The 24,954-nt window shown below is 40.2% G+C and overlaps 2 protein-coding genes across 8 annotated transcripts in view; one reads left to right on the top strand and one right to left on the bottom strand.

Moving 5' to 3' along the window:
• Nucleotides 1-23,271, bottom strand: part of chaf1a (chromatin assembly factor 1, subunit A (p150)) — a 54,445-nt gene extending 31,174 nt beyond the window's left edge. Inside the window, exons 1-4 of one of the 6 annotated variants that reach the window (XM_072593844.1) lie at nt 23,071-23,271; nt 17,565-17,657; nt 5,246-5,299; nt 836-942 (exon numbers count right to left, since the gene is read on the bottom strand). In XM_072593844.1, coding sequence (XP_072449945.1) covers nt 836-893 — 58 coding nt within the window. In that variant the 5' untranslated portion in view covers nt 894-942; nt 5,246-5,299; nt 17,565-17,657; nt 23,071-23,271. Of the gene's footprint in view, nt 1-835; nt 943-5,245; nt 5,300-10,602; nt 10,854-17,564; nt 17,658-23,070 lie in introns of those variants that run through there. The other 5 variants (XM_072593846.1, XM_072593848.1, XM_072593845.1 and 2 more) reach the window with 5 other exon arrangements.
• A 243-nt stretch (nt 23,272-23,514) lies between these two features.
• Nucleotides 23,515-24,954, top strand: part of sh3gl1b (SH3-domain GRB2-like 1b) — a 129,785-nt gene continuing 128,345 nt past the window's right edge. Inside the window, exon 1 of one of the 2 annotated variants that reach the window (XM_072593841.1) lies at nt 23,515-23,737. In XM_072593841.1, the coding sequence (XP_072449942.1) occupies nt 23,693-23,737 (45 nt within the window). In that variant the 5' untranslated portion in view covers nt 23,515-23,692. The remainder of the gene's footprint in view (nt 23,738-24,954) is intronic. The other variant, XM_072593839.1, reaches the window with a different exon arrangement.

Genomic DNA, 24,954 nt, shown 5'->3' with positions numbered 1-24,954 from the left:
GAAGGAACTGGAAGAATGGGCTAAGTCCCTGCAGAAAAAGGCCTGTGACGAGCTATAATGAAGGTAACTATAGGAGTCAGTGGCTTTTTGGTAGAAGGCAGTGGACAGTTTATTCCCTGAAATAGAGACAGAGAGATCAAGGAAAGGAAGGGAAGTGTTGGAAACGGACGGTGTAAAAGTTAAATAGGGGTGGAATTTGGAGGCAAAATGAACCAAGTTTTCAAGATCCTGATGAAAGCATGTGGGTGCCTATAGCCACTCTTTTGACTTGGCAGAAAGGAGATGAATTAAAGGAGCAATTATTCAATGAGAACACGTTCAGCCAGGCAGAGGAAAGTGGAAGGTGATTGAGGAAGAAATCACTATTAAGCCCAGTACAGTCATGTAGATATTATAAAATTAAAACAATTTTTTTTCCCCTGAACAGACACAACAGCCTTTAAATTAGATCATAAGGGGCTGGCACATTTTTTATGCTAAGAAACAATTCTTTGCAGAGGCCACCAGCATGTCGATTCGACATCAGAAGCACCCCATATTCATCCAGTTATCCTGGAAATGCATAAAAACTTTGAAGGGAATTTGATTTTCAGTTTGGCTTTGTACTAGAAATTGACAGCTTAAATTTTATTGACTTGCAGACTGATACGCTCTGAATCAGGTTCTATTGATTTCACCAAGATTACTTGAACCTTTTCACTCCAGTTCAGCAGCAAAATTGATAAAAATTCAAGGATACTTCATACCAATTGGCCTCATGTCATTATGAGTACTGTACTTCCATTTATTGTACTATTTGATAAATTTCTGTAAACTGGCAATTTTGGCATCATACCTTGGTAGTCTCTGGACAATATGGCCTTCTGCAGCAACAGTAAACATTTTCCTTCCATAAAGCAGTTACATCAACTAGTTGCTACTCTGAAATCTTTGCAGGATCCACTAGAAGTACAAGAAAATTTTCTGATTCAGTATGCGGACGTACCAACGAGGGAAGGTACAAAACCTGACCTACTCTTGGGAAATAAGGCTGGGCAGGTGACGGAGGTATCAGTGGGAGCACTTTGGGGTCAGCAACCATAATTCTACTGGTTTTAAAATAGTGATGGAAAAGGATAGACCGGATCTAAAAGTTGAAAGGTCTAATTTGGAGGAAGGCTAATTTTGAAGGTATTAGGCAAGGACTTTCAAAAGCTGAATGGGGGTAGTTGTTCACAGGTCAGCTGGAAAATGGGAGTCTTCAAAAATGAAATAGCAAACGTCCAGAGGCAATACATTTCCACGAGGGTGAAAGGAAAGGCTGGTAGGTGTAGGGAATGCTGGATGACTAAAGAAATTAAGGGTTTGGTTAAGAAAAAGGAAGCATATGTCAGGCATAGACAGGAGAGATTGAGTGAATCTTTATAAGAGTATAAATTCAGTAGGAGTACACTTAAGAGGGAAATCAGGAGGGCAAAAGGAGGACATGAAATAGCTTTGGCAAATCAGGTTAAGGAGATTCCAAAGGGCTTTTATAAGTACAATAAAAGGACAAAAGGGTAACTAGGGAGAGAATTGCACCAGTGTTTACTGTGGAGAAGAATATGGAAGATATAGAAAGTGGGGAAATAGATGGGGACATCTTGAAAAATGTCCATATTACAGGAGGTGGTGCTGGATGTCTTGAAATGCATAAAAGTGGATAAATCCCGAGGACCTGATCAGGTGTAGCTTATACCTCCGTGGGAAGCTAGGGAAGTGATTGCTGGACCCCTTGCGGAGATATTTGTATCATTGATAGTCACAGGTGAGGAGCCGGAAGACTGGAGGTTGACTAATGTGGTGTCACTATTTAAGAAAGGTGGTAAGGAAAAGCCAGGGAACTATAGACCAGTGAGCCTGACATCAGTGGTGGGCACATTGTTGGAGGGAATGCTGAGAGACCCAGGATTTACATATATTTGGAAAGGCAAGGACTGATTAGGGATAGTGAGCATGGCTTTGTGTGTGGGAAATCATGTCTCTCAAACTTGATTGATTCTTTTTGAATCAGTAACAAAGAGGATTGGACGTGATCTATATGGACTTCAGTAAGGCATTCGACAGGTTTCCCATGGGAGATTGGTTAGCAAGATTAGATCTCATGGAATACAGGGAGAACTAGCCACTGGGATACAGAACTGGCTCCAAGGTAGAAGACAAAGGGTGGTGGCGGAGGGTTGCTTTTCAGATTGGAGACCTGTGACCAGTGGTGTGCCACAAGGATCAGTGCTGGGTCCATAACCTTTTGTCATTTGTACATGGGAGGTCGAATTATTAAGTTTGCAGGTGACACCAAAATTGGAGGTGGAGTGGTCAGCGAAGGTTACCTCAGATAACAACGGGATCTTGATCAGATGGGCCAATGGGCTGAGGAGTGGCAGATGGAATTTAATTTAAATAAATGTGTGGTGCTGCATTTTGGGAAAGGAAACCAGAACAGGACTCATACACTTACTGGTAAGGTCGAGGGAGTGTTGCTGAACAGAGACTTTGGAGTGCAGGTTCATAGCTTCTTGAAAGTAGAGACACAGGTAGATAGGACAGTGATGGTGGTGTTTGGTATGCTTTCTATTATTGATCACAGCACGGAGTACAGGAGTTGGGAGGTCACGTTCCGGGTGTACAGGTCATTGGTTAGGTCACTTTTGGAACATTGCATGCAATTCTGGTTTCCCTCCTATCAGAAGGATATTATGAAACTTGAAAGGGTTCAGAAAATATTTACAAGAATGTTGCCAGGGTGAGAGGGTTTAAGCTATAGGGAGAGGTTGAATAGGCTGGGGCTGTTTTCCCTGGAGCATTGGAGGCTGAAGGGTGACCTTACAGAGATTTATAGAATCATGAGGGGCATGAATAGGACGACCAGACAAGATCTTTTCCCTGGGTCAGGGAATGCAGAACTAGTGGACATAGATTCAGAGTGAAAGGGGAAAAATGTAAAAGGGACCTAAGGAACAACTTTTTCACGCACAGGGTACTGCATGCATGGAACGAGCTGCCAGAGGAAGTGGTGGAGATTGGTACAGTTACAACAGTTAAAAGGCATCTGCAATGGTATATGAAAAGGAAGAGTTCAGAGGGATATGGGCCAAGTGCTGGCAAATGGGACGAGATTAGCTTAGGATAACTGCTCGGCAGGGACGGGTTGGACCAAAGGGCCTGTTTCCGTGCTGTACATCTCTATGACTATAAAGTATGAAAGCATTGTATTTCTGGAGGTGATGTAACCATTTGGAGAATATCAAAGACTCATTCTGATACAACCATCTCAAGATCAAGCCAGTGGTTAGTCAGTGTTCTCGAAACGCATTTGGTCTAGGACCTGTTCTTCAAGTCAGTTCTTTCTACATTCAGTCTCATGTTAATTTAACACTAATTCAAAGTTTTCTCACTGCAGTCCAATTGTTTGACAGATTAGCAAACTTCAGCTTTAAATTAGCCTTATACAGAGGAACCTGTTGTTATTATCCAGCACGATTGCAAGGCCCCGATACTCCCCGTCTGTGTCCTTCATATAATAGAGGTTCCTCTGTATTTCACTTTTCACTACAGGAAACATTGCAGTTCTTCAGTCACCATGTGTACACAGTTTTGTGTGGGTGTGCTTTAACGCTTGTGCATTCATTGGGTATGTTGGCCTGTATCATCTTCCTGGTCCCATGTGGTAAGTTAAGGGGAGTAAAACACATCTTCTGAGTTGTGCTTAATCTTATTTTTAACTCAATAAGGTTGTGTGTTTTCTGCCAAGAAATGCTAGAGGTTGAGCAACGTCAGCTCAATGTGTATACCATGCTTTACGGTAATTATATAAATTCATGAAGATGTAGATCTCAAAATTAATTAGCATTGCAAAATTTCACATCATGCAGTCATAGCCCATATTCCTCAAGGCAACATCACAACAGTCAACGGCATTACTCTTCAGATAATGGGATAAAATAATCCAAGAACGTTTGTTGTGTGCATGCAGAAACAAAAGCTTGCACTGTTAACAACTTCTCTGGTTTCTAGTTCATTATTTTTCCTTTGATAGATTCATGCTGCTCTGCAGCTCCAGAGGTATCACAGCATGTTGGCATTTCTCTGAAAATTGTCACTTTTCCTGTGAACTCTAACCAAATATAGAAAGTTAGGAGATTCCTGAAACAAATCGCAGAATATATTTCCAAATGGGATCCACTTTTTAACCATACTGGATAGTGGTAAAATACAGCTTGATGGTGACCAATTGCAGCAATACCTAAATTGTCCTGTGATTATAAATGTCAAGGTTTTCAAGTATTAAAACCACAAAAGTTAGCCGAAGTTACATCCAGCTATGTTTGGTATGCTTAGTCCTCAAGTGCCATTTAGCCATATTCCCAGCAAAAGTAACTAATTTCCCATTAAAAAAAAGTAATACCTACTAACGACTTCAGCAATGTGTAACTGCATGTGCAAAGTAATTTACGATTTGTATAAAGACAAGAGATTTTCACAGAAACGAGGCTGAGGGCGGATAATAGAAAAGCCACAAACTAGACATGTAAACAAAGCACCACATTGGAAAAGGGTTTCATTTCAGAAACTCAATCAAGTGTGCAAATAGATAAAAGAATAAGAATAGAATTCAATCAAGACAGACATTAATGGTCTCCGTTGTTGTGGTTCTGCTCGCCGAGCTGGGAATTTGTCTTGCAAACGTTTCGTCCCCTGTCTAGGTAACATTCTCAGTGCTTGGGGGCCTCCTGTGAAGCGCTTCTGTGCTGTTTCCTCCGGCATTTATAGTGGCCTGTCTCTGCCGCTTCCGGTTGTCAGTTCCAGCTGTCCGTTGTAGTGGCCGGTGTATTGGGTCCAGGTCGATGTGTTTGACCCAACAAACACATCGACCTGGACCCAATACACCGGCCACTACAACGGACAGCTGGAACTGACAACCGGAAGCGGCAGAGACAGGCCGCTATAAATGCCGGAGGAAACAGCACAGAAGCGCTTCACAGGAGGCTCCCAAGCACTGAGGATGTCACCTAGACAGGGGACGAAACATTTGCAAGACAAATTCCCAGCTCGGCGAACAGAACCACAACAACGAGCACCCGAGCTACAAATCTTCTCCCAAACTTTGAATTAATAGTCTCCATCTAGGGTGAAACACAGCTCAAGTTTTTGAAACCTGAAAAAGACCATGTTGTGACCCATTACAATGAAAAAATGCATCATATTAATAACCAAGACCTGAAATTACCTTGGACCAGTTTCTTTGCTGGAGTGACTGCTTTCAACTTGCACTCCTCCATTACTGCAAAGAAAATAAACAAGTTAAATACAGAAACAGTAAACTTTGAAAATTAAGCAAAGTTATAAAAGAGAACAGATTTTTCTCTCGTAAGTAAATGTCACTCAATTGACCTGCATTATTTGTAATTCTAGATCTAAAAACAATCTGTAATACCACACCTCAAGCTTTTATTTCTGAGATAAACTTTACTGTTTATATAGTATCTGATTACTTCCCCTCACCACAACCACAAAAGAGACGAATAAACCTGATAACTAATACATATTTTGAAAAATCCACAACAGGGCTGAAATTATTTTAATTACATACATCATGCAAAAACTTTGGGAGATGGCATTGTCAGTTTCCATTGATCTTTTACTTCAGAAAATCATTTTATTATCTTATTACCAATCCAATTGTTATTCTAACTATTTACATCTTGTGGAAGTGCCGGTGTTAGACTGGGGTGAACAAGGTTAAAAATCACACAACACCAGGTTATCGTCCAATAGGTTTATTCGGAAGTACATGCTTTTGGAGCACTGCCCTTCATCAGGTAGCTAGTGGGGCAGGACCATAAGACAAAATTTATAGTAAAAGATCAAAGATCGAAGTGTCATACAATTTACGTGAAGTTTTGAACAAACCTAGATTGCTGTTAAGTCTTTAATTTCTTAGAATCGGGATGCAGGTTTCGATTCATTAATTTATAAATTCCAGAACTTCTTTCAAGTCACTGTTCTGAGAGAACTTAAGGTTTTATTTGAAAAAAAAAGTGACATCTTAACTCAGGTAATACATTAAAGGAGTGAGGTTAGAATCTCTGTATCCCAACCATGAGTCAGACTGGTTCTTTTTCCAAAGTAGGAACAAATAAAATGTCATATGGCTAACTGCATACGGATTGTGCTTTTTGAACAAAATAGAATGTGTCTGCAACTGTAAATTCACCCCACACACTATGCATTGTCTGAGCTGAGACGTCACTTCTTTTTAAATAAAACCTTAAGTTATTGAGGGAATGTGACTTGAAAGAATTTCTGCGATTTACATATTAAAATGAATCGAAACCTGCATTTCCATTCTCAGTGATTAAAGACTGAACTGCAATCTAGGTTTGTTCAATAAATCACATCAGTTGATTGATCTTTTACTATAAATTGTGTGTTCTATGATCCTGCCCCACTACTTACCTGATTAAGGAGCAGTGCTCCAAAAGCTTGTATTTCCAAATAAATCTGTTGGACCATAACCCTGTGCTGTTTTTTAACTCAATTTACATATTGACTGCAAAATTCTGTGGAAACACTTTAAATAACGAAGATATGAAAGAAAACAGTAGATTGCAAGTTACCGAAATACAGTTCATTGATAATTCAAATTCACTGTTAATCCATTTTGTGCTGAGCATATCGAAAGAACAATTAGGAAATATCACCCAAAAATTTTATCAAATCATCTGAATTGAATAGCTGAACTAAGAGTTTCAGAATGTGAAAATTTCAATAGGAATGAATGCTGAAATTTGGTCACTCTAATCTTGACAATAAAGTAACAAAAAAAAACATTTTTTCATAATATACTCAATAGTAGAGTTGTAGAGCATGGAAATAGATCCTTCTGTACAAACCATCCATGCTGATCAGATATGCTAAGTTAATCTAGTCCCACTTGCCAGCATTTGGCCCACTTCCCTTTAAACCTTCCTATTCAAATATCCATTCAGATACCTTTTAAATGTTGCAATTATACCTTCTTCTGGCAGTTCATTCTATACACATACACACTACCCTCTTGTGTAGAAAAAGTTGCCCCTTAGCTCCCTTTGAAATCTTTCTATTCTCACATTAAACCTATGCCCTTAGTTCCAAACTCCCTTAGACTCCAAAAAATTGCCAAATTTACTATACAACGTAGTACTCATTGATAAGGAAAAAAAAGTAACTACAAAGCTTCTGTTTCAAGTGATGCCCATTAACCTAATAAAATTGAGATGTCGCTATCAGGTAAACCAAATACAATGCTAGCGTAGTGTCCTCAATAGCCTGAGTAACTATAATCACTCTCCAGAATGAAGATGAATACTCAGCATTTGGAAAGATTCTAGAAACTGTCAAACTATAATACAGCATGTGCAATTTACGAGATGATAACTTTCTTATTCAGTGATACATTTCCTTCATCCCCCCCTAAATTTGCCAATGTACCTCAAGCCTGTCTCACAATTCAGTATAATCATGCTGAATTTCAACCTCAGCTTCACGTTCCTTCACATCTCCTCGATACATTGATTGGCTGAGTGCGACTGATTTTTAGTCTTACACATGACAGAGGAATCGTAAGCCTCGATGGTACAGAATTTCAAAGATTCATAAGCTTGAGTGAAGAAATGTATCCATCCAACATCTAAGTAATTGGCAGCTTATGATGAGACCTTGCCCTCATGTCCTATATTTTCCTTGAAAATAACGTCTTAGCATCAAATCCTAATATCCTATCAAACCCTAGAATGCAAAGTGCACATGAACGACTTGAAGAAAAGCAGTCAAGTCTCTATAAAGGGTTTGTAAGGCCAGAACATGGGAACAGAGGTGCACTAGTTATTTGGTGCAACCCAAATCACATAGAACAGAATACTCCAGGGTGGTATCAAAGAGCTTTTCATCCAGTTATCTGACAAATCTCAACTAGTTCACCAAATGCTTATTTCAATGACAATCACACAACTTATGATTAATACTGCAGGATTATGACCAAGGTAACACTGTACTGTATACAATATAAAAAATTCTGTTAAATGGAGAATCAAACCTTGCATTCTAGTTTCAACAATGTCTTTGTAAATTGTCAATTGAGTGTAAACTAGGAATCTTTTCAGCCTAGTGACTTTAAAAAACTACCCTGCTGAGTACAATAGCAAGTATAACACAGACACAAAAGCTCCTTGAAACTTTGTGAAGCATAATCTGAAGTGTGGAATTGTTCGTGCATGGTCACTCAAAGACAAAAAAATGCAATTCACTAATATAAAACTGTACAAAAACAACTGACCAGCTTCAATGATTAAGTACCACTGCATGTCTTGGAGGTCAAGAATTGATCAACTTCTGGTAACCGAGAAAACATTCCCAAAGCTTTTAAGTTCAGGATTTGACACAAACATCCCGAATTGAGCAGCGATCCATTTGACAGAAGTCTGTTTTCTGAAAATGCCCAAAGAACACAAAAGGGATGTACAGTGTCAAATGCACTGTTCAGGTCATCACATATGCAGCAACTTGTTAATTAGTAAAGGATGGGGAAAGCAGGAGAAACACACCTCAACAACAAAATGGTTCTGATCAGTAAATTATTCTACTCTGTGTGAACAATGGCACAGCATGCCCTGCACCATTACACCAGTGCTGCCACCAAATTCAAAAGATAAAAATGCATCCTATTGAGAACTTTTAAATGTCAGCTGACCAGCAAATGAAAGCAACAACTAATAGCTGGGAGTGAAGCTTCAACGGGTTGCAAGAGATCATAAAAATTGATCTAATGTACATTAGTCTTACCAAATCTGAAAGATAAATTGAACTATTGTTGCAAAGATGCACATCCTTTCTTGAGGACCTCCACATAAAATGCAAAACATCCATCTTAATTAGTTCTCAAAACAGAAGCCTTTTTTTTAAATGAAGGGTAAAAAAATGACAAGATTTTGTTAATTCAAGTAGAAACACCATGTCCATATAGAATTTGTGGAATCCAACATATTACTATTGAGCTACTCCACCCATTCATTATTAACATCTTCTAGAAATAGGTATTAAAATTCCACGGTACAAGTGCCAGTATGCAAACAACACCCTTGAAAACACTGCTGGAACCAAAAACAATTACGTTTTATTGTAGTATATTTATTTCAATAACTTCCTAACTCTTTATCTTAAATAACATCTGCTTGGAAGAAAGCATCAAGCTGTTCTCACAGGGAACTTGTAAACAGGCACTCACACAGAGTATGACTAACCTTCAGATACAAAACTAGAGGCAAAGGTCATCACTGCCTCTTCTACCCATGAGGAATGAGATATCATCATGAAAAAATACCTTGTTCAACACTCTTGCATAATTATCAATTGATATGTACTATTTTAAAAGAACTCATGGTAGCTGCCATTCACACTATCATTTTATTGCTGGAGCTATAGCGACTCTCTCTCTTCCCTACTAAGCATAAGCATACATCATACCACCAACTCCAAATAAGCCGAAGTTTAGAAACAAATCTCCAAACTTATTATTAAAAGAATGCACAAGATTGAATCTTTAAAATAACCATCAGTGCAATCAGTGATAACTTCCATTTAATGTGCATGGGGACCAGGATGTCCCATACAGTTACCTTATGCTTAATCTCTGAAATGGATCACAGTGAAGCATTATTCAAGGTGATCTCAGTGCACAAATATTCACCTAGGAGCTCAGATCCTCCAATGAACTGTTGCTCATAGTTGTGAGCAAACCAGCAGAGTGCCGAGTATTTAACCTATTGATATATTGTACAATAATCTTCAATGACAAAATCGCATGAATTAACTCCAACCCTTGTACATTGTAAATCACCTTGTCAATGAATTAAAGACGTCTAACATTAAGGCAGAAAATTCAGATCTGGAGTACTGATTTCACTTAATTGAAACAGAGAACGGGATTGGGGGGGGGGAGAAGAAACAAAAAGAATCCAACACAAATTGTTCGGGGTGCGGAGAAGAGACATATTATGGGCTGAGGAGAGAATAAATTATTTGTTTACTAATCGCAGAAAAGCCAACTGCAAAATAAAGCTCCAAGAGTAATCAGAGCCTCTTCAGAGACAATATTGACAAGGGGAATTTACACTGATTAAATACAAATGCTCAGATCGATACTTCCGTTTTTAAGTATGAGCATCTTTGACTGATCGATCTTTCCTGGCTGGATAGCGCTCCATTTAACTCAGGACTCCTGCCTCTCCCGCCTTTCTATAACTTAACAGGGTGAAGGAGAAATCGGAGCCACGGGCAGCAAGTTTCCTGTCAGTGTCTTAAAATGAGATGTTGTTATTAGAAAAGTGAACAAGCCGTGAAAGTTGGGGTAAATTTCACATTCCCCACCCCACCACAAAATGAAGCAATCAGAGACGCCCTCCCGGGCTGTAGGAACGAGGAGAGTTGTCACTGTCAGACCGGTTTCCTCAATCTATCCCATTCCAATCATGGACTGGGCCTTGTGGCCAACTCAGAGCCTCGGTCCTCCACCCCCGCCCCCAGCTTCCTCCTCATTCCTTCACTTACCTCGGGTCTCCCTCAGCGTGGCCGCCTGCTTCTGCTCCAGGCTCGGGGTTTGCTGCAGCATGTTTTCCGGGCCACCGCAGTCAGGCGGTGGCCGGCCAGCAGGCAGGCAGGCAGGCAGGCGGGCGGGCGGGCTCGGTCAGCGGATAATTAGCTCCGAGCCGGGCCGGGGCTGCTCTGCTCGAGCCACTACCGTTGAGCCCGCTCCTTCCCCTCCCCCTCCCGCCAGCCGCTCGTATTTGGCGGGAAACCACACGAGCCGGCAGCAGCTCCCCTCTCACTCGCCGCCTTCCGTCACGTGACCCCCTTTCAAAATAACAGTTGTCCATTCGGTTCTCTCTTTTGGAAAACCGACCTCGAAAGACAATTTCTCACGACAAGTCTTCCCTGACGCTTAGAAGTAAACTTTGTTTTCTTTAAAAACAAGAATTGGTTAGGTCCGAACCAACCTGCGTAGCCCTCCCCCATCTTCCTGTCATTGGACATTGGAGCAGAGTCCGATTGACAAGCAGATTGACCAATCGTGTTGTCGGACGGAAATGACTGACAGGTTTACAAAGTGTGAACTTGTTGAGGATTGACAAAGCCAAAACAGAAGAATTTGCAGCACAGTGAATACTAGGGACTTGACATAAATGGAACTTTGAAACTAACTTGCATTTACAGTTTTAATCGACTCATCATTTCAGCCCTTTTTTTGAAAAAAAAAGTCTTGAAAAGAAAATTCAAATCAAAGAAGTTGGGAATGGCAACATTTGATCATAAACCCATAAAACCTGCCCTTACTGATTCTTCAATTCATAACTCTACATCTCTTTATTCAGGAATGGTTTATCTAAAAATAAAAACACAAAGCACTGGAAACCCCCAGCACATCAAACAGGTGGTAATATCGGGGGTCAGTCACCTCAGCTCCAGGGTATGTTGGCAGGAATCTTCGGCCCAACAATCTTCAGTTGCTTTATCAATGATCTTCCCTCCAACCATATTCTCAGAGGTGGGGATTTTGCCAATGATTGCACAATGTTCAGCACCATTTGTGACTTTTCAGATAGTGAAGCAGAAAGTCAGCAAGACAATATCCAGGACTGAGGTGAAAAGTAGCAAGCATGCCACACAATTGCCAGGAAATGACCTTTTCCAATAAGAGACAATCTAACCACCATCTCATGACATTCAATAGTATTATAATGATAACATCCTTTACTATCAATATTCTGGGGTTTGCCATTAACTAGAAACTGAACTGGACAAGCCATACAAATAGTGGCAACAACAGTGGGTCAGAGGTTAGGAAATTGAAGTCAATAACCCATTTTCTGACTCTCCAAACTCTGTCCATCATCAAAAGCTGCAAGTCAGAAGTGTGATGGAATACTTCCCATTTGATGGTTTGAGTGCACCTCCAATAATATTCAAGATACTTAACAAGTTCCAGAGCAAAGCAGCCTAACTGATTCTTTCTGGATGGGTTGTCATTCAGTAACTCTACCACTGAAGCTCAGTAGCAGCAGTTTGTACCATCTAAAAGATACACTGCAGAAATTCACAGAAGATCCTTAGACAGCACCTTCCAAATCACAACTACTACCACCTAGAAAGACGAGGGCAGCAGATATAAGGGAACAATACCACCTGCAAGTTCCCCTCCAAGCCATTCACCTCTTGGCTTGGAAATATATCACTGCTCCTTCAGTATTGTTGGGTCAAAATTCTGGAATTCCCTCACAAACAGAATTATGGATCTACTGACAGAACATGGACTGCACCATTTCAAGGCAGCATACCAGCACCTTCATATGGACAACTAAGGTAAGGCATTAAATACTGGCCCAGCCAGCAATACCCACATTCCACATGTGAATACAAAATAAATTGCCGTGTTGATGTTTCAGGTTGATGACCTTTCTGAACAACTAGGGTTTTCAACCAAACCATGTCTTTCTCTCCACAATCCTTAATGTTAGTTGAATGTAAACTTAAAATATTCCTTTAATTTATAAACAGTTCCTTAGACTTCCCATTTTCCACAGACACACTAATAGTAAATTGTCCTCATTTCTCATTTCTTGTACTAAACAAAAGATCATCCCTAGATCTTACACATTTTTCATACACTTCGATATCTTAAAACTATGAGGCAGCAAGATAACCTGTGAAAGCAATATTTAACATGACTAAGTCTTTCTCTGGATTCAGCTCCCCAAGTAAGGAATAAGCTTTGCCAGTGTCTGTCCTACATCTTTCCTGTAAGACAGAGACTAGAACTATACACTAGATTTGAGAAACAGCTTAATTATAAACTGGCACAAATTCATCACTTCAATAGACTTATGTCATATCCTTAATAATACATTCTCACATTTTAATTTGTTTCATCATTTATGGACTCTGAACTGACAATTTAAATTATTTCTTTCCTGTTTTACTAGTGTAAGTTTCAATGTGCTTCGAAGAGTATAAAGGCAGTAGGAATGTACTTAAGAGGGAGTTCAGGAGGGCAGAAAGGTGACATGAGACAGCTTTAGCTTATAGGGTTAAAGAGAATTCAAAGGGACTTTATAAATACATTAAGAACATAAGGGTAAGTAGGGAGAGAACAGGGCCCCTCAAAGATGGCTATGTGTGGAACCACAGGAGATGGGGAGATACTAAATGAGTATTTTGCTTCAATGTTTACTGTAGAGAAGGACATGGAAGATATAGAATGTGGGGAAAAAAACATGGTGACATAGGTGAGGAGGTGCTGGATGTTTTAAAATGCATAAAGGTAGATAAATCCCCAAGGTCTGATCAGGTGTACTCTAGAACTCTGTGGGAAGCTAGGGAAAGATTGTTGGGCACCTTGCTGAGATACTTGTATCATCGATAGTCACAGGTGAGGTGCTGGAAGACTGGAGGCTGGCTAACGTGGCAGCACTATTTCAGAAAGGTGGTAAAGAAACGCCACAGATCTATAGACCGGTCAGCCTGATGCCAGTGGTGGGCAAATTGTTGGAGAGAATCCTGGGGACAGGATTTACATCTATTTGGAAAGGACTGATTAGGGATAGTCAACATGGCTTTGTGCATGGGAAATCATGTCTCATGAACTTGATTGAGTGTTTTGAAAAAGTAACAAAGAGGATTGATGAGGGCAGAGCAGTGGATATGATCTATATGGACTTCAGTAAGACATTCAACAAGTTTCCTCATGGTAGACTAGTTTGCAAGGTTCGATCACGTGGAATACAGGGAGTACTAGTCATTTGAATACAGAACTGGCTCGAAGATAGAAGGTGGTGGTGGAGGGTTGCTTTTCAGACTGGAGGCCTGTGACCAGTGGTGTGCCACAAGGATCGGCATTGGGTCCACTGCTTTTCGTCCTTTATATAAATGATTCAGGTGTAAACATGGGAGGTATAGTTAGTAAGTTTGCAAATGATACTAAAATTGGGGGGTGTAGTGGACAGCGAAGAAGGTTACCTCAAAGTACAACAGGATCTTGATCAGATGGGCCAATAGTCTGAGGAATGGCAGATAGAGCTTAATTTAGATAAGTGAGAAGTGCTGCAGTTTGGAAAGGCAAATCAGGGCAGAATGTATACACTTAATGGTAAGATCATGGGGAGTGTTGCTGAACAGAGACCTTGGAGTGCAAGTTTATAATTCCTTGAAAGTGGAATCACAGATAGATAAGATATTAAGCTTTCCTTTATTGGTCAGAGCATTGAGTATCGGAGTTGGGAGGTCATGTCGCACTGTACAGTACAGTGGTTAGGCTACTTTTGTAATATTGTGTGCAATTCTGGTCTCCCTCCTGTAGAAAGGATTTTGAAATTTGAAAGTGTTTAGAAAAGATTTACAAGGATGTTGCCAGGGTTGGAGGTTTTGATCTATAGGGGGGAGCTGAATAGGGTGGGGCTGTTTTCCCTAGAGTGTCAAAGGATGAGGGGGTAACCTTGCAGAGGTTGAAAAATCATGGGGGCATGGATAGGGTAAGTAGACAAGGTCTTTTCCCTGGGGTAGGGGAGTCCAGAATTAGATGGCATAGGTTTAGGGTGAGAGGGAAAAGATTTAAAAGGGATGTAGGGGGCAACATTTTCATGCAGAGGGTGATGCATGTATGGAAATAGCTGCCAGAGGAAGTGGTGGAGGATGGTACAATGACAACATTTAAAAGGCAGATGAATAGGAAGGGTTTAGAGGGATATGGGCCAAGTGCTGGCACATGGATCTAGATAAATTTAGGATATCTGGTTGGCAATGGACGAGTTGGATCGAAGGGTTTGTTTCCGTGCTGTACATCTCAATGACTCTAATATGCTGTTGAATATGTGATTCAAATTCCAGTTGCTTCTGCACTGGAACTGTACACTTGCGCGGAACTCCATCTACCATGTCTCTACCAGAGGAGATCAGGGAGGCAGATACAATAGCAACATTTCAGAGGTATCTTGACAGATACATGAATAGGCAGGGGAGAGGGGGATACGGATTGCACGGAGGTAAAAGATTATTAGGTTAAAAAGGTGTCATGTATTGGTACAGGCTTGTTGGCCCAAAGGACCTGTTGCTGTGTTGTCTTGTTCTTTCTTCTTTGATAAAGTACAGCACATACATAGGAACATCATATCTGCAATTATCCATCAAAGTCACACACATTGGAACTACATCACAGTTCCTCCAATATAGCTGGGTCAAAATCCTGGGCTTCCTCCTGAACAGCACTGTTGGTGTATCAGACAGACTGCAGTGTTTCAAGGAAGTGGCTCACCATCACCTTCTTAAAGGCAATTAAGGATGGACAGCAATTGCTGTCAATGCCAGTAATGTCATATCACAAGACCAAATTTTAAAAAGTCCTCACACAACATCCATATATGGGCATGATCTATTTGGGCATACTATCCTTATCCAACAAGGATTTTGTGCTGAGTGTGTTCTACCCAGCAGTCCCACAAAATAAAAGGTTTGGTGCTTCATGAACTCCAGGAACTCTTGTGTATTTTGAAGCCTTGAGGAGTTCATGCTCCATATGTATACCCACTGCAACCCCATTTCATTTTCGGAAGGGGTGTCTCTACAGATGTTGTTTGAACTTCTGCCCCATGACTCCGATCCTTAGCTGGGGGAGGGGGTGGAGTAAATAAGGTGACCTCATGAGTCTGTTCCTGATCATGGCTAAGTTGGCCATAAACAAATCTAGTGGGTAGTTTGAGGGATGTCTTTCGTCATGATATCTTGCCCTCTGCCATGATTACATCCATATCTGGGTGTCCTTGGAGAGCAAGTTTGCAGTTTCCACTTACTTGCCAAAGGCCTTCCACGGCCAATAGGCATCTCAGGGGCTAGAGTGCAATACTAACCACTCAAATATAAAATCATAGAATCATAACAATTTCAATAAATGACAGTGTCCCTTTAAAGAGCTGATATTCTTTAATCTGGGTTGATTTAGTTTATTTAGATGGTTGCTTTAATTTGATTTAACGGATTTTAAGTGGCTTTAAAAGTATTTTGTACCTTTTGACTTTATAGTGGAGATCATTAATGAAGCAGCTAAAGATGGTGGAACCTAGGATACTAACTTGAGGAACTTTTACAGCAATGTCGTGGACTGAGGTGACTGAACTCCAAACAACCACAACCATATTTTTATGTGTTTGATATGACTCCAACCAGTACAGAGTTTAACCCCCAATTCCCATTGAGTCCAGTATTGCTATAGTCCCTTCACACCATATTTGAACGAAGGCTACCTTAATGACAAGCCCAATCACTTTCACCTCATCTCTCAAGTTCAGCTCTTTTGTTCCATGTTTGGATTAAGGTTATAACGATGTTAGAAACAAAGCAGCCCTGGTGGAACCAAACTGAGTGTCAATGAGCAGGTTATTCCTTGGCCACTTGATAGCACTGTAGTGATCCTTTCTCTCACTTTGATGATTATTGACGGCAGACTTACTGGGTGATAATTGGCTGGCATGGCATGGTAGTCAGCAGGACTTTTTGTTACCCATGTTTGATCTGATGCCACATGACTTTAAAATGTTTTAAACAGCAACTCCCGCCCGAGTGAATACCACTGTTCCGCCACCACTGATAGATCTGCTCTGCTGGTGGGAAAGGACATACTTGGTAATGGTGATGTCTGGAACATTGTCACATTCATACCTTACTGACAATGTCAGGAAATGCTTGACTAGTCTGTGGGACAGATCTCCCAATTTGAACACAAACCCCAGATGTTGATAAGGAAGACTTTGCAGGATTGACAGGGCCTTGTTTACTAGTTAACTAGGTTGATGCGTCTATGTTTGTGCCAGATGGTCAGCTGCCAATGCCCTAGCATGGCACTAATGGAATCTAGTGTTCCATGTGTAAATGAGATCTGTTTTTCAATCACAAATATTTATGAATCAAATCAACAATGCAAGGACAAAAACACTGCCCAATAAAATTTGTTGAATAAAAAGGCCAAGGTCTGGAGCCCCTTCACTCATCCTTAGAACCTTTTAAATGTATTGTTTTCTTCCTGGTACACCACGACAAGGAGAATAAATTTGGGTAAAAAAATCAAGCTTTTAAGAATTATTCATTTATATTATTTATATTTTGATCACACTAACGTTGTCATGAGCTGTACAACATGAATGAATAGTTTTTGCTGAGAAATTAACTTCAACACAAAATTTTTTAAATCCTTGTGTCCCTAGGGTTCTCAGAAATGATGTTACCACACATGATTACATATAATGAAATGTGATTTTAATGGTTATGCTCTAACTATAAAGCAATGCCCCAATGAATTGGTATGTAAACAAATTGCTCTTTGGACCAATGGATGTGACTGAAGAGCTAGGAAAGGCATTGACCTATTGGGAATTCACACAGCAATTACTGATGAAAATATGAGTATATTGGACAAGGACAAAATTGAATTGTGCCATCCACTGTAATGAATAGCCCAACTAAGTACTCACTGTCTAAGCTCCCAATAAAGATTCATACCGGGAGAGAGAATGCAGGGCAGTCAACAGCCTATGAAGGTCACAGCCTAGAAAGACAGCACCTTCCTGAAAGGAAGAAAGAAAAATTAGTCATAGAAAATAATAATTTCTCTTTATTTTTGTAGCATTCACTGACTGCATCCATTATAATAATACCTTGTGACAAAGCTTAAGGGTTTAATATGTTAGCAATTTTTGAGATGTATTATCTTGGAATATTCAGTCACATCCAGATGGTTTGTCCCCCTGAATGAAGGCTTGGGCATACAATCCAAGATTGCTTCTGGCTATTAGTACAGAACAGTATTTTTTGGGGGGTGTACATAGTGTGGAATTTTCAATGTGTTTTAACCAATATTCTTCCCTCAACCAAAACCACCAGAGAACAGATTCATAGATTCATCTCACATAGGACAATTCCAGTAAGAACAGATAACATATTTGCCTACTGAACAATAGTTGCTACACTTGAAAAAGTAATTTGAAGGTTTAAATTAGCTCCTGTTACATCAAGGCTATGACAATCCAGGATGTGTATGTAATAATATGATTTTCCTACAAAGGATATTATCTGCAAATGTAAGGTAGACATTTAAAAGTATTCCCCCATACATCACATTTTATAGTTTTGTCACAAAATAAAAACAGCTGCCAAAGACATATTGGGTTTGCCAGAGAATATGTGAGCTGTATAGAGTAACAAGGTTTGTGCTGAGCTTGATTATTTCAGCAGGAAGACATCGCTTCACCACCTTCAACATTCACTCCCTCCAGTGCTGATGCACAGTGGCTGCAGTGTCTTATCTACAAGATGTAATGCAACAATTTAGCTAAAAACCATTGACAGAATCTTCAAAACCTCCACCTCTAGAACGTAGAAGGATAAGGTCAATGGATGCATGAGAATACCATGACCAGAAAGTTCCCTTCCAAGCCACAGAATAACTTGAGTTATATCAGCATTCTTTCACTGTTACATGATCAAAATCATGGAAATCCCTTCTGGCAGCACTGTGGATATACCTGGTCTAGAAAACAGCTCTGTGCATCTTCTCAAGAACAATTAGGAATTGCCTTGTGAAAATTACCGACATCCCATGAAAGGATGATAAAATGGGCCTCAATGCCAGTTTGATAGAATCCCATTCATTATTATGATCCAATGTGTAAAGTGTACACATTGATAAGATCAACTTTGCCTTTGATGTCTACCTTGTTGGTATTCAACCATTAAGGCTTATGCTTGGAAAGGGCCACTCAGCCAGTCCAAATGGAAACACAGAGTATCTGGGGAAATAGATACCCATTTCCTTCAGGAAGGAGAAAATATATCCACAAACATTTCTTCAGCCACATTTTAGATCCTAAAGAAACTCATGGTCAATATAGTTTTAAAAATGCAGTATTAGATTTATTATCAATGAGTCTGAAGAGCAAAAGACACAACAGCTTCTGTAACAGTCATGTTATATTCAAGATAGGATACTCAAGACAAAAAAAAATTCAAAACTCTGGAATGTTAATGGTGGAATTGAAAGCAAAAAAAGTGTAAGAAAATATTACCGGCCAGTCAGCATCTAAGCTGTGAAAAGACAGGTTAGCCTTTTGGTTATTGACTCATTGGTGCAGAAGCTATGGCATAAGCCAGACTTTCGAAGTTGCTGTAAGTGACTTTATGCGTCACACGTTATGGATCACTTGGACAAAAGATAAATAAGATATTAGATGAAGGATAATAAAACTTAAGGAACTGTAAAATCACCTTGTCCCATCATTTAAACCCACCAGATTATCATCTTTGTACTTGTAAAGTTTGCCACTGTTGAGCAGCACAGTAGTTAGCACTACTTCCTCATAGCACCGAAGACCCGGGTTCAATTCCATTTTGGGCTACTGTCTGTGAGGGATTTGCACATTCTCTCCGGGTCTGCATGGGTTTCCTCCAGGTGCTCCGATTTCCTCCCACAGTCCAAAGATGCGTTGGTTAGGTGGATGGACCATGCTAAATTGCCTATAGTGTCCAGGAGTGTGCAGGCTTGGTGGATTAGCCATGAAAAATGTGGGGTTACGGGGATAGAGTAGGGAGTGGAACTGGGTGGGACGGTCTTTGGAGGGTCAATGTGAACTCAATGGGCTGAGTGGTCTGCTTCCACACTGTAGGGATTCTATAAGAAATAGGAATAGAAAATAGACTGGGGAGAGTGGCAAATTTCAACTGAGTTAAAATTGGAGTAAAACAGTATCAAGTTTATTTTGAACACCACGACATTGACTGGAAATAAACAAGGTGCAATTAAGTTAAATGATATCCAAAATATTTGTAGTTACTCGACACCACTTCCTTAGGCCTCAATGGCAGTTCCAGAAACAATACAACATAACTAAATATTACGAAAGATCACTAAATACCATTGTTACATTAGCATTTAAATAGTTTTACATGATACAATTCAATTGTGTGCTGCAAAATGTTCATTTCTTAAGTCAAAATAGATCACCTGCATGACAATATGAAGAATTAATCTTTTTAAATTCTATCCGAAATTATGTGGTACATAATATAGTAGTTCTTATTTGTAATACATTCATTTTAATAATAAAATGGTCCTTATCAAGACTTGAGACCATGTATCCTGAAATGGCATTGAGTATACATTCTCCAAACATAAACATTGAATTAAAAAATAGAAATCTCCCACAAATTGATAAGAATCAGTCTTTACTAATTATTCATCCACAGAATCTGGGGATATAGTAGATAATAAACAATCTGTCCAAACCGATTTTCCCTGAACAGATAATGTAATTTTGAATCAATAAGATTATAAGTAGCTGTAGAGAGATAGAATATAACGTTACACACACACACACACACACACACACACACACACGCACCCCCAACAGAAAAATTAACAGCATTTTTCATGCAAGCAAACTTCCAAAAGCACTTTATGGAACCATAATCAAGCAAAATTTGACATTGAGCCATAATATTGTTATATTAAAACAGATCATCAAAAGCTTAGTCAAAGAGAAACATCTTAAAGAGAGAAGGTGAGGTAGAGAGCTTTTGGGAAGAAATTCCAGAGCTTAGGCAATTGGCAACTGAAGTTAGTGGATCAACTCAAATTGGGATGATCCGCTGCCCACAACTAAATGATTGTAGGCAGGTTCTGGGGGTGCAGGGGATTATAGACATATGGAGGGCGAAGCCATTTTGTAAACAAGGACAAAAATTTTATATTGCTTGACCAGGAGTCAGTGTGGGTCAACAAACATAGGGGAATGGAATTTTGTACCAGTTAAGACCTGAGCAACAGAGTTCTGGATGACTTTACGTTTACCAGGGCTACAGTGGGGGAGGTTAACTAGGATGTCACTTGAATAGTCAAGTCCAGAGATAATAATGGCATTGATGAAAGTATCAGCAGCAGATGAGCAGATGCAGTGATTAAGTCGAGTGATTTAACGGAGGCGGAAATGTGCATAGAAATGAGGTTGGAAGTTCATCTTGGGGATGCTAACAGTCTGATTTATTGGGAGATAATTATCAGGGCGGCAGTTAGTGTCAACGGCTTGGTAAGGTAGCTTGGAGAATGGTTTCAGTGTTCCCAATGTTTACTATTCCAATTTCAACATTAACCAGCCTTTAGTAGAATACATGGAAAATTCCAAGATGGAAGTATGTTTTTTGGCACATTTAGTCTGTATTAGTATTATCTTCAGTGTAAGTAAGTGTTTTAAGAGCCCACCTTTTTTCCAGATGTCCTTATTCCCCTTTTCTTCATTTACCCATCAATTTGTTCTTAGACATTGAGATGTTTACTTGTTTTTGTCACTAAGTCTGGTAGTACATTCCATAACCTCATAATACCATGCAAAAAAAATTCCCTCTTTAGATACATAGAAAACAGGAGCAACAGTACGCCATTATGCCCTTTGAACCTGCTCTGGCATTCAATATGATCATGGTTGATGATCCAACTCAGTACCCCATTTCTGCTTTCTCTCCATACCTTTTCGCCCTAAGGGCTATAATCGAGTTCCCTCTTAAAAACATTCAGTGTTTTAGCCTCAACTGCTTTCTACAGCAGAGAAGTCCCCAAGCTTTATGTGGGTAAAGGAATATTTCTCATCTCAATCCTAAATGGTCTACCTTATATCCTTAGACTGCATCTTTGTCCTGAACACCTTGCATTTAAGCTCACTCACTTGCTCTAGATTTAACAACACTTGAAACTGCCTGGTTCTAACAACTCTGACTGGTAGGTCATAATTTTAAATAATTCCATAATCTTCTCCTTGTTTGGTAAAAGTTAACATATGGGAAATGAACGATATTAATTAGGAAGGACCCATATTTAAATATTATCAGAGTTGGGTTAGTTCAACATAGAGAAATTATTCAAAATTAAAATCACTACTCCAATTTCAATACAATGAATTCTATTGGAAATTGCATTTATAAAGAGAAGTCTGAACTCTTATATAACAGATGGCACATCATAATTGAGTGGACGACTGATATTGTCCACCTCAGCTCCAATGAGAATTTATTAGGGATCTAGCATCCTGTCATTCTCAACATGAAGATTCCTGACATCAAGATTTTATTTCGATTAGGAGGAAAGGGGTCACAGAAAAAAGTTGCTGAACAGCAGGAAGAACATAGTATATAAAACAGTACGGCACAGGAACAGGCCCTTCAGCCCATGATGTTGTGCTGAACATGATGCCAAATTAAAATAATCCCTTGTGCGTGCTCTTGGTTCATATCCCTCCATCTCTTGCACATTCATGCACTTATCGAAAAGTCCCTTAAATAGCCTTATCATATCTGCCTCCATCACATCCCTAGCAGTGCATTCCAGACTCCTACAACTCTCTCTGTGGAAAAAACCTTGGCCTCATGTCTCCTTTGAACTTTCCCCCTCTCACCTTAAATGCATGCCCCCTAGAATTAGGCATTTCAACTCTGGGGAAAAGTTTCTGACCGTCAACCCTATCAATGCATCCTATAATTTTATAGACTTCTATCAAGTCTCCCCTCAGCCTCCAGCCAGGGAGTTATCCTGACCTGCTCTTGCATACTGGACCATTGAGTTGCCAGAAGCAGAGCTGGTAGAATAGTTTGTACTCTGATGGAATGGAGGTTATAAAAAAAGTCTTATTTTTCCCCAGGCAACCATTTTCCTGAATGTTTTTCATGTGGCACTCGTTGACCCACATTTCAATCTTGCAAGGCAGTAAAAAACATCTTTTTTCACTGGCTCAAAAGAGTTGAAGACATAAACCCTTGCTGCAAATTCCAATTTAGAATATTAAAGATGGGGTCTCTGACATTGGCTGAATTCTGCTTCCCTTGAAGAGTAATTCTCCTTACAATTTAAATGTGTTTTCACTTATTTATGAAACATCTACATTTATACTGCACATACTTGGAGCTGATCTCCCCTTCACCTCAAACCTCCTGACTCACCTCATTTCTTCACCTCGACTCGAGCTTTCAGGAACTATTTCTTCCTGAACAAGGCCTTTCTCTGTGGAGTTCTTCAAAAAAAAACTTACGCCCATCAGAACACCGTTCCAGAGATTTTTACCCTTCGGTTTCCAGAGCAAAAAATAACACACCCTACAAAGACCACTCTCTGTCCCAGTGCACAAGTCAATCCGTGCAAACCACACAGGGATGTGACTTCAGTCCTCCAGAACGACAGGTGGCGGTATGCCTACAGTCTACACAGCTGGGGATGGTGACAGAACTCCGACAGCCTCAATGGCTGGAGTTCGGCTGAAGGGGGCGCTCTGTGTGGAGGACCGTGCAAGTGGCTTGACTGGCTGGATTGCCGCTGTGGGAGGCGCTGTTTGTGGAGGACCTTGACCGCGGTCGACCGTTCCGCCGGCGGGTGGCGCTCCTTGTCGCGCTGCCGGAAGTAGCTGCGGTTGCCATGTAGGATTTCTGACAGAGACTCTGTAGCTGGGCTCCGAGGGGGAGAACGAGAGAGAGAGAGAGGCGGGGATTGCAAATAGGGAATAACATTTGAAAAGAGCCACGTAATCGAGCCTTTTTAAAAGTTGCCGTCCGTTAGAAGTGTGCGAGGATGTCGGTGGCCGGGTTGAAGAAGCAGTTTTACAAAGCGAGTCAGGTAAGGCGACAGGGCCGGGGGCCGGGATCTGGAGGCTGGAGGAGACCGGGGGCGGGGGGGAATCTCCGTGTGAAGGAATGAGCTCTCACCCCGGCTGGTGCCAGTGTCATTCAACAGGCACAACCGCTCTAACTTACTGCTACAGCGTGGCTCACATGTTTTCATGGTCTATGTGGCGGGGCTATAAAAATGCCAACTTATTTACGTTTATGCAAAATTAGTTTTTTTTAAACGATCAGTTTTTGTTGTTGTTGTTGCTGCTGTGAAATCGAAGTTCGAGCTTTATTTCACTCGGCCAACAGTTTCCGTTTGAATTCAACTTTCTTTTTCTTGTGCGAAAGCAACGGCCAACAGGAACGCTTGCTTTTTGATTTTTAAAACAAATAAGTGGCTTTGTATAAATGAAAGAGAGACTGGTTATGCAATCCCGTGTTGGACTGACAGACCCGGTGGGATTGTTAGTGTGGTTTATTTACTCGTATCGACAACTTGAATCCGTTTGTTAGTTTAAAAATGCGGGACTGATTTCAGGCCAGTGAACTGCCACGTTTATTCCCTAATCTCTCTCTTCAAACGCTTTAATCTTGGATTTTTGTTAAATAGCGTTCCTCTGGACCTAAAGTCATGCAGTGTTTGACAGCGTTAATTTTTAGGGTATCAGAGAAGCGTTGACATTCTCACAAGTATTCAAGTTGCTTACTTGCTGGCTATCTTGATATTTTTCACTTAAAGTACTATATGTGCAATTTCACAATGTGTCTTTGCTTACTGGCAAAGTTTAACGGTTAACTCTTACCCAGAGAAAAATGACTGGTAGGGAAAATAAAACGCAGACGTTATTGATGTCCAGTTGAAGTTTGGCTCCCGGTTTTTTAACCTGAGCATCATTTGAAGTTATGTAAGAAAAAACAGAAATTGCTAGTAAAACTCAGCAGGTCTGACAGCATCTCTAGAGAGAAAGCAGAGTTAACACTTTGAGTCGTGACCCTTCTTCAGAGCTGCTGAGTTTCCCCAGCAATTTGTTTTTGTTTCAGATCTTTGGCATCAGCCCTTCTTTGTTTAGTTTTGGAATACGTAATTCATTTTAATATCTCGTCACACGTAAAATCAGAATTGTGGCTCCTAATGTTTGTCTAAAAATAACAAAGTGGATGCTTGTTAAGAATAGAATTAAGATTGTCTCATAGTCAGTTGTGTAAAGGTTTAGAAGATAATGG

The sequence above is a fragment of the Chiloscyllium punctatum genome, chromosome 24, assembly GCF_047496795.1.
Source record: "Chiloscyllium punctatum isolate Juve2018m chromosome 24, sChiPun1.3, whole genome shotgun sequence".
NCBI lineage: Eukaryota > Metazoa > Chordata > Chondrichthyes > Orectolobiformes > Hemiscylliidae > Chiloscyllium > Chiloscyllium punctatum.
This window is presented reverse-complemented; position numbering and strand designations above follow the sequence as displayed.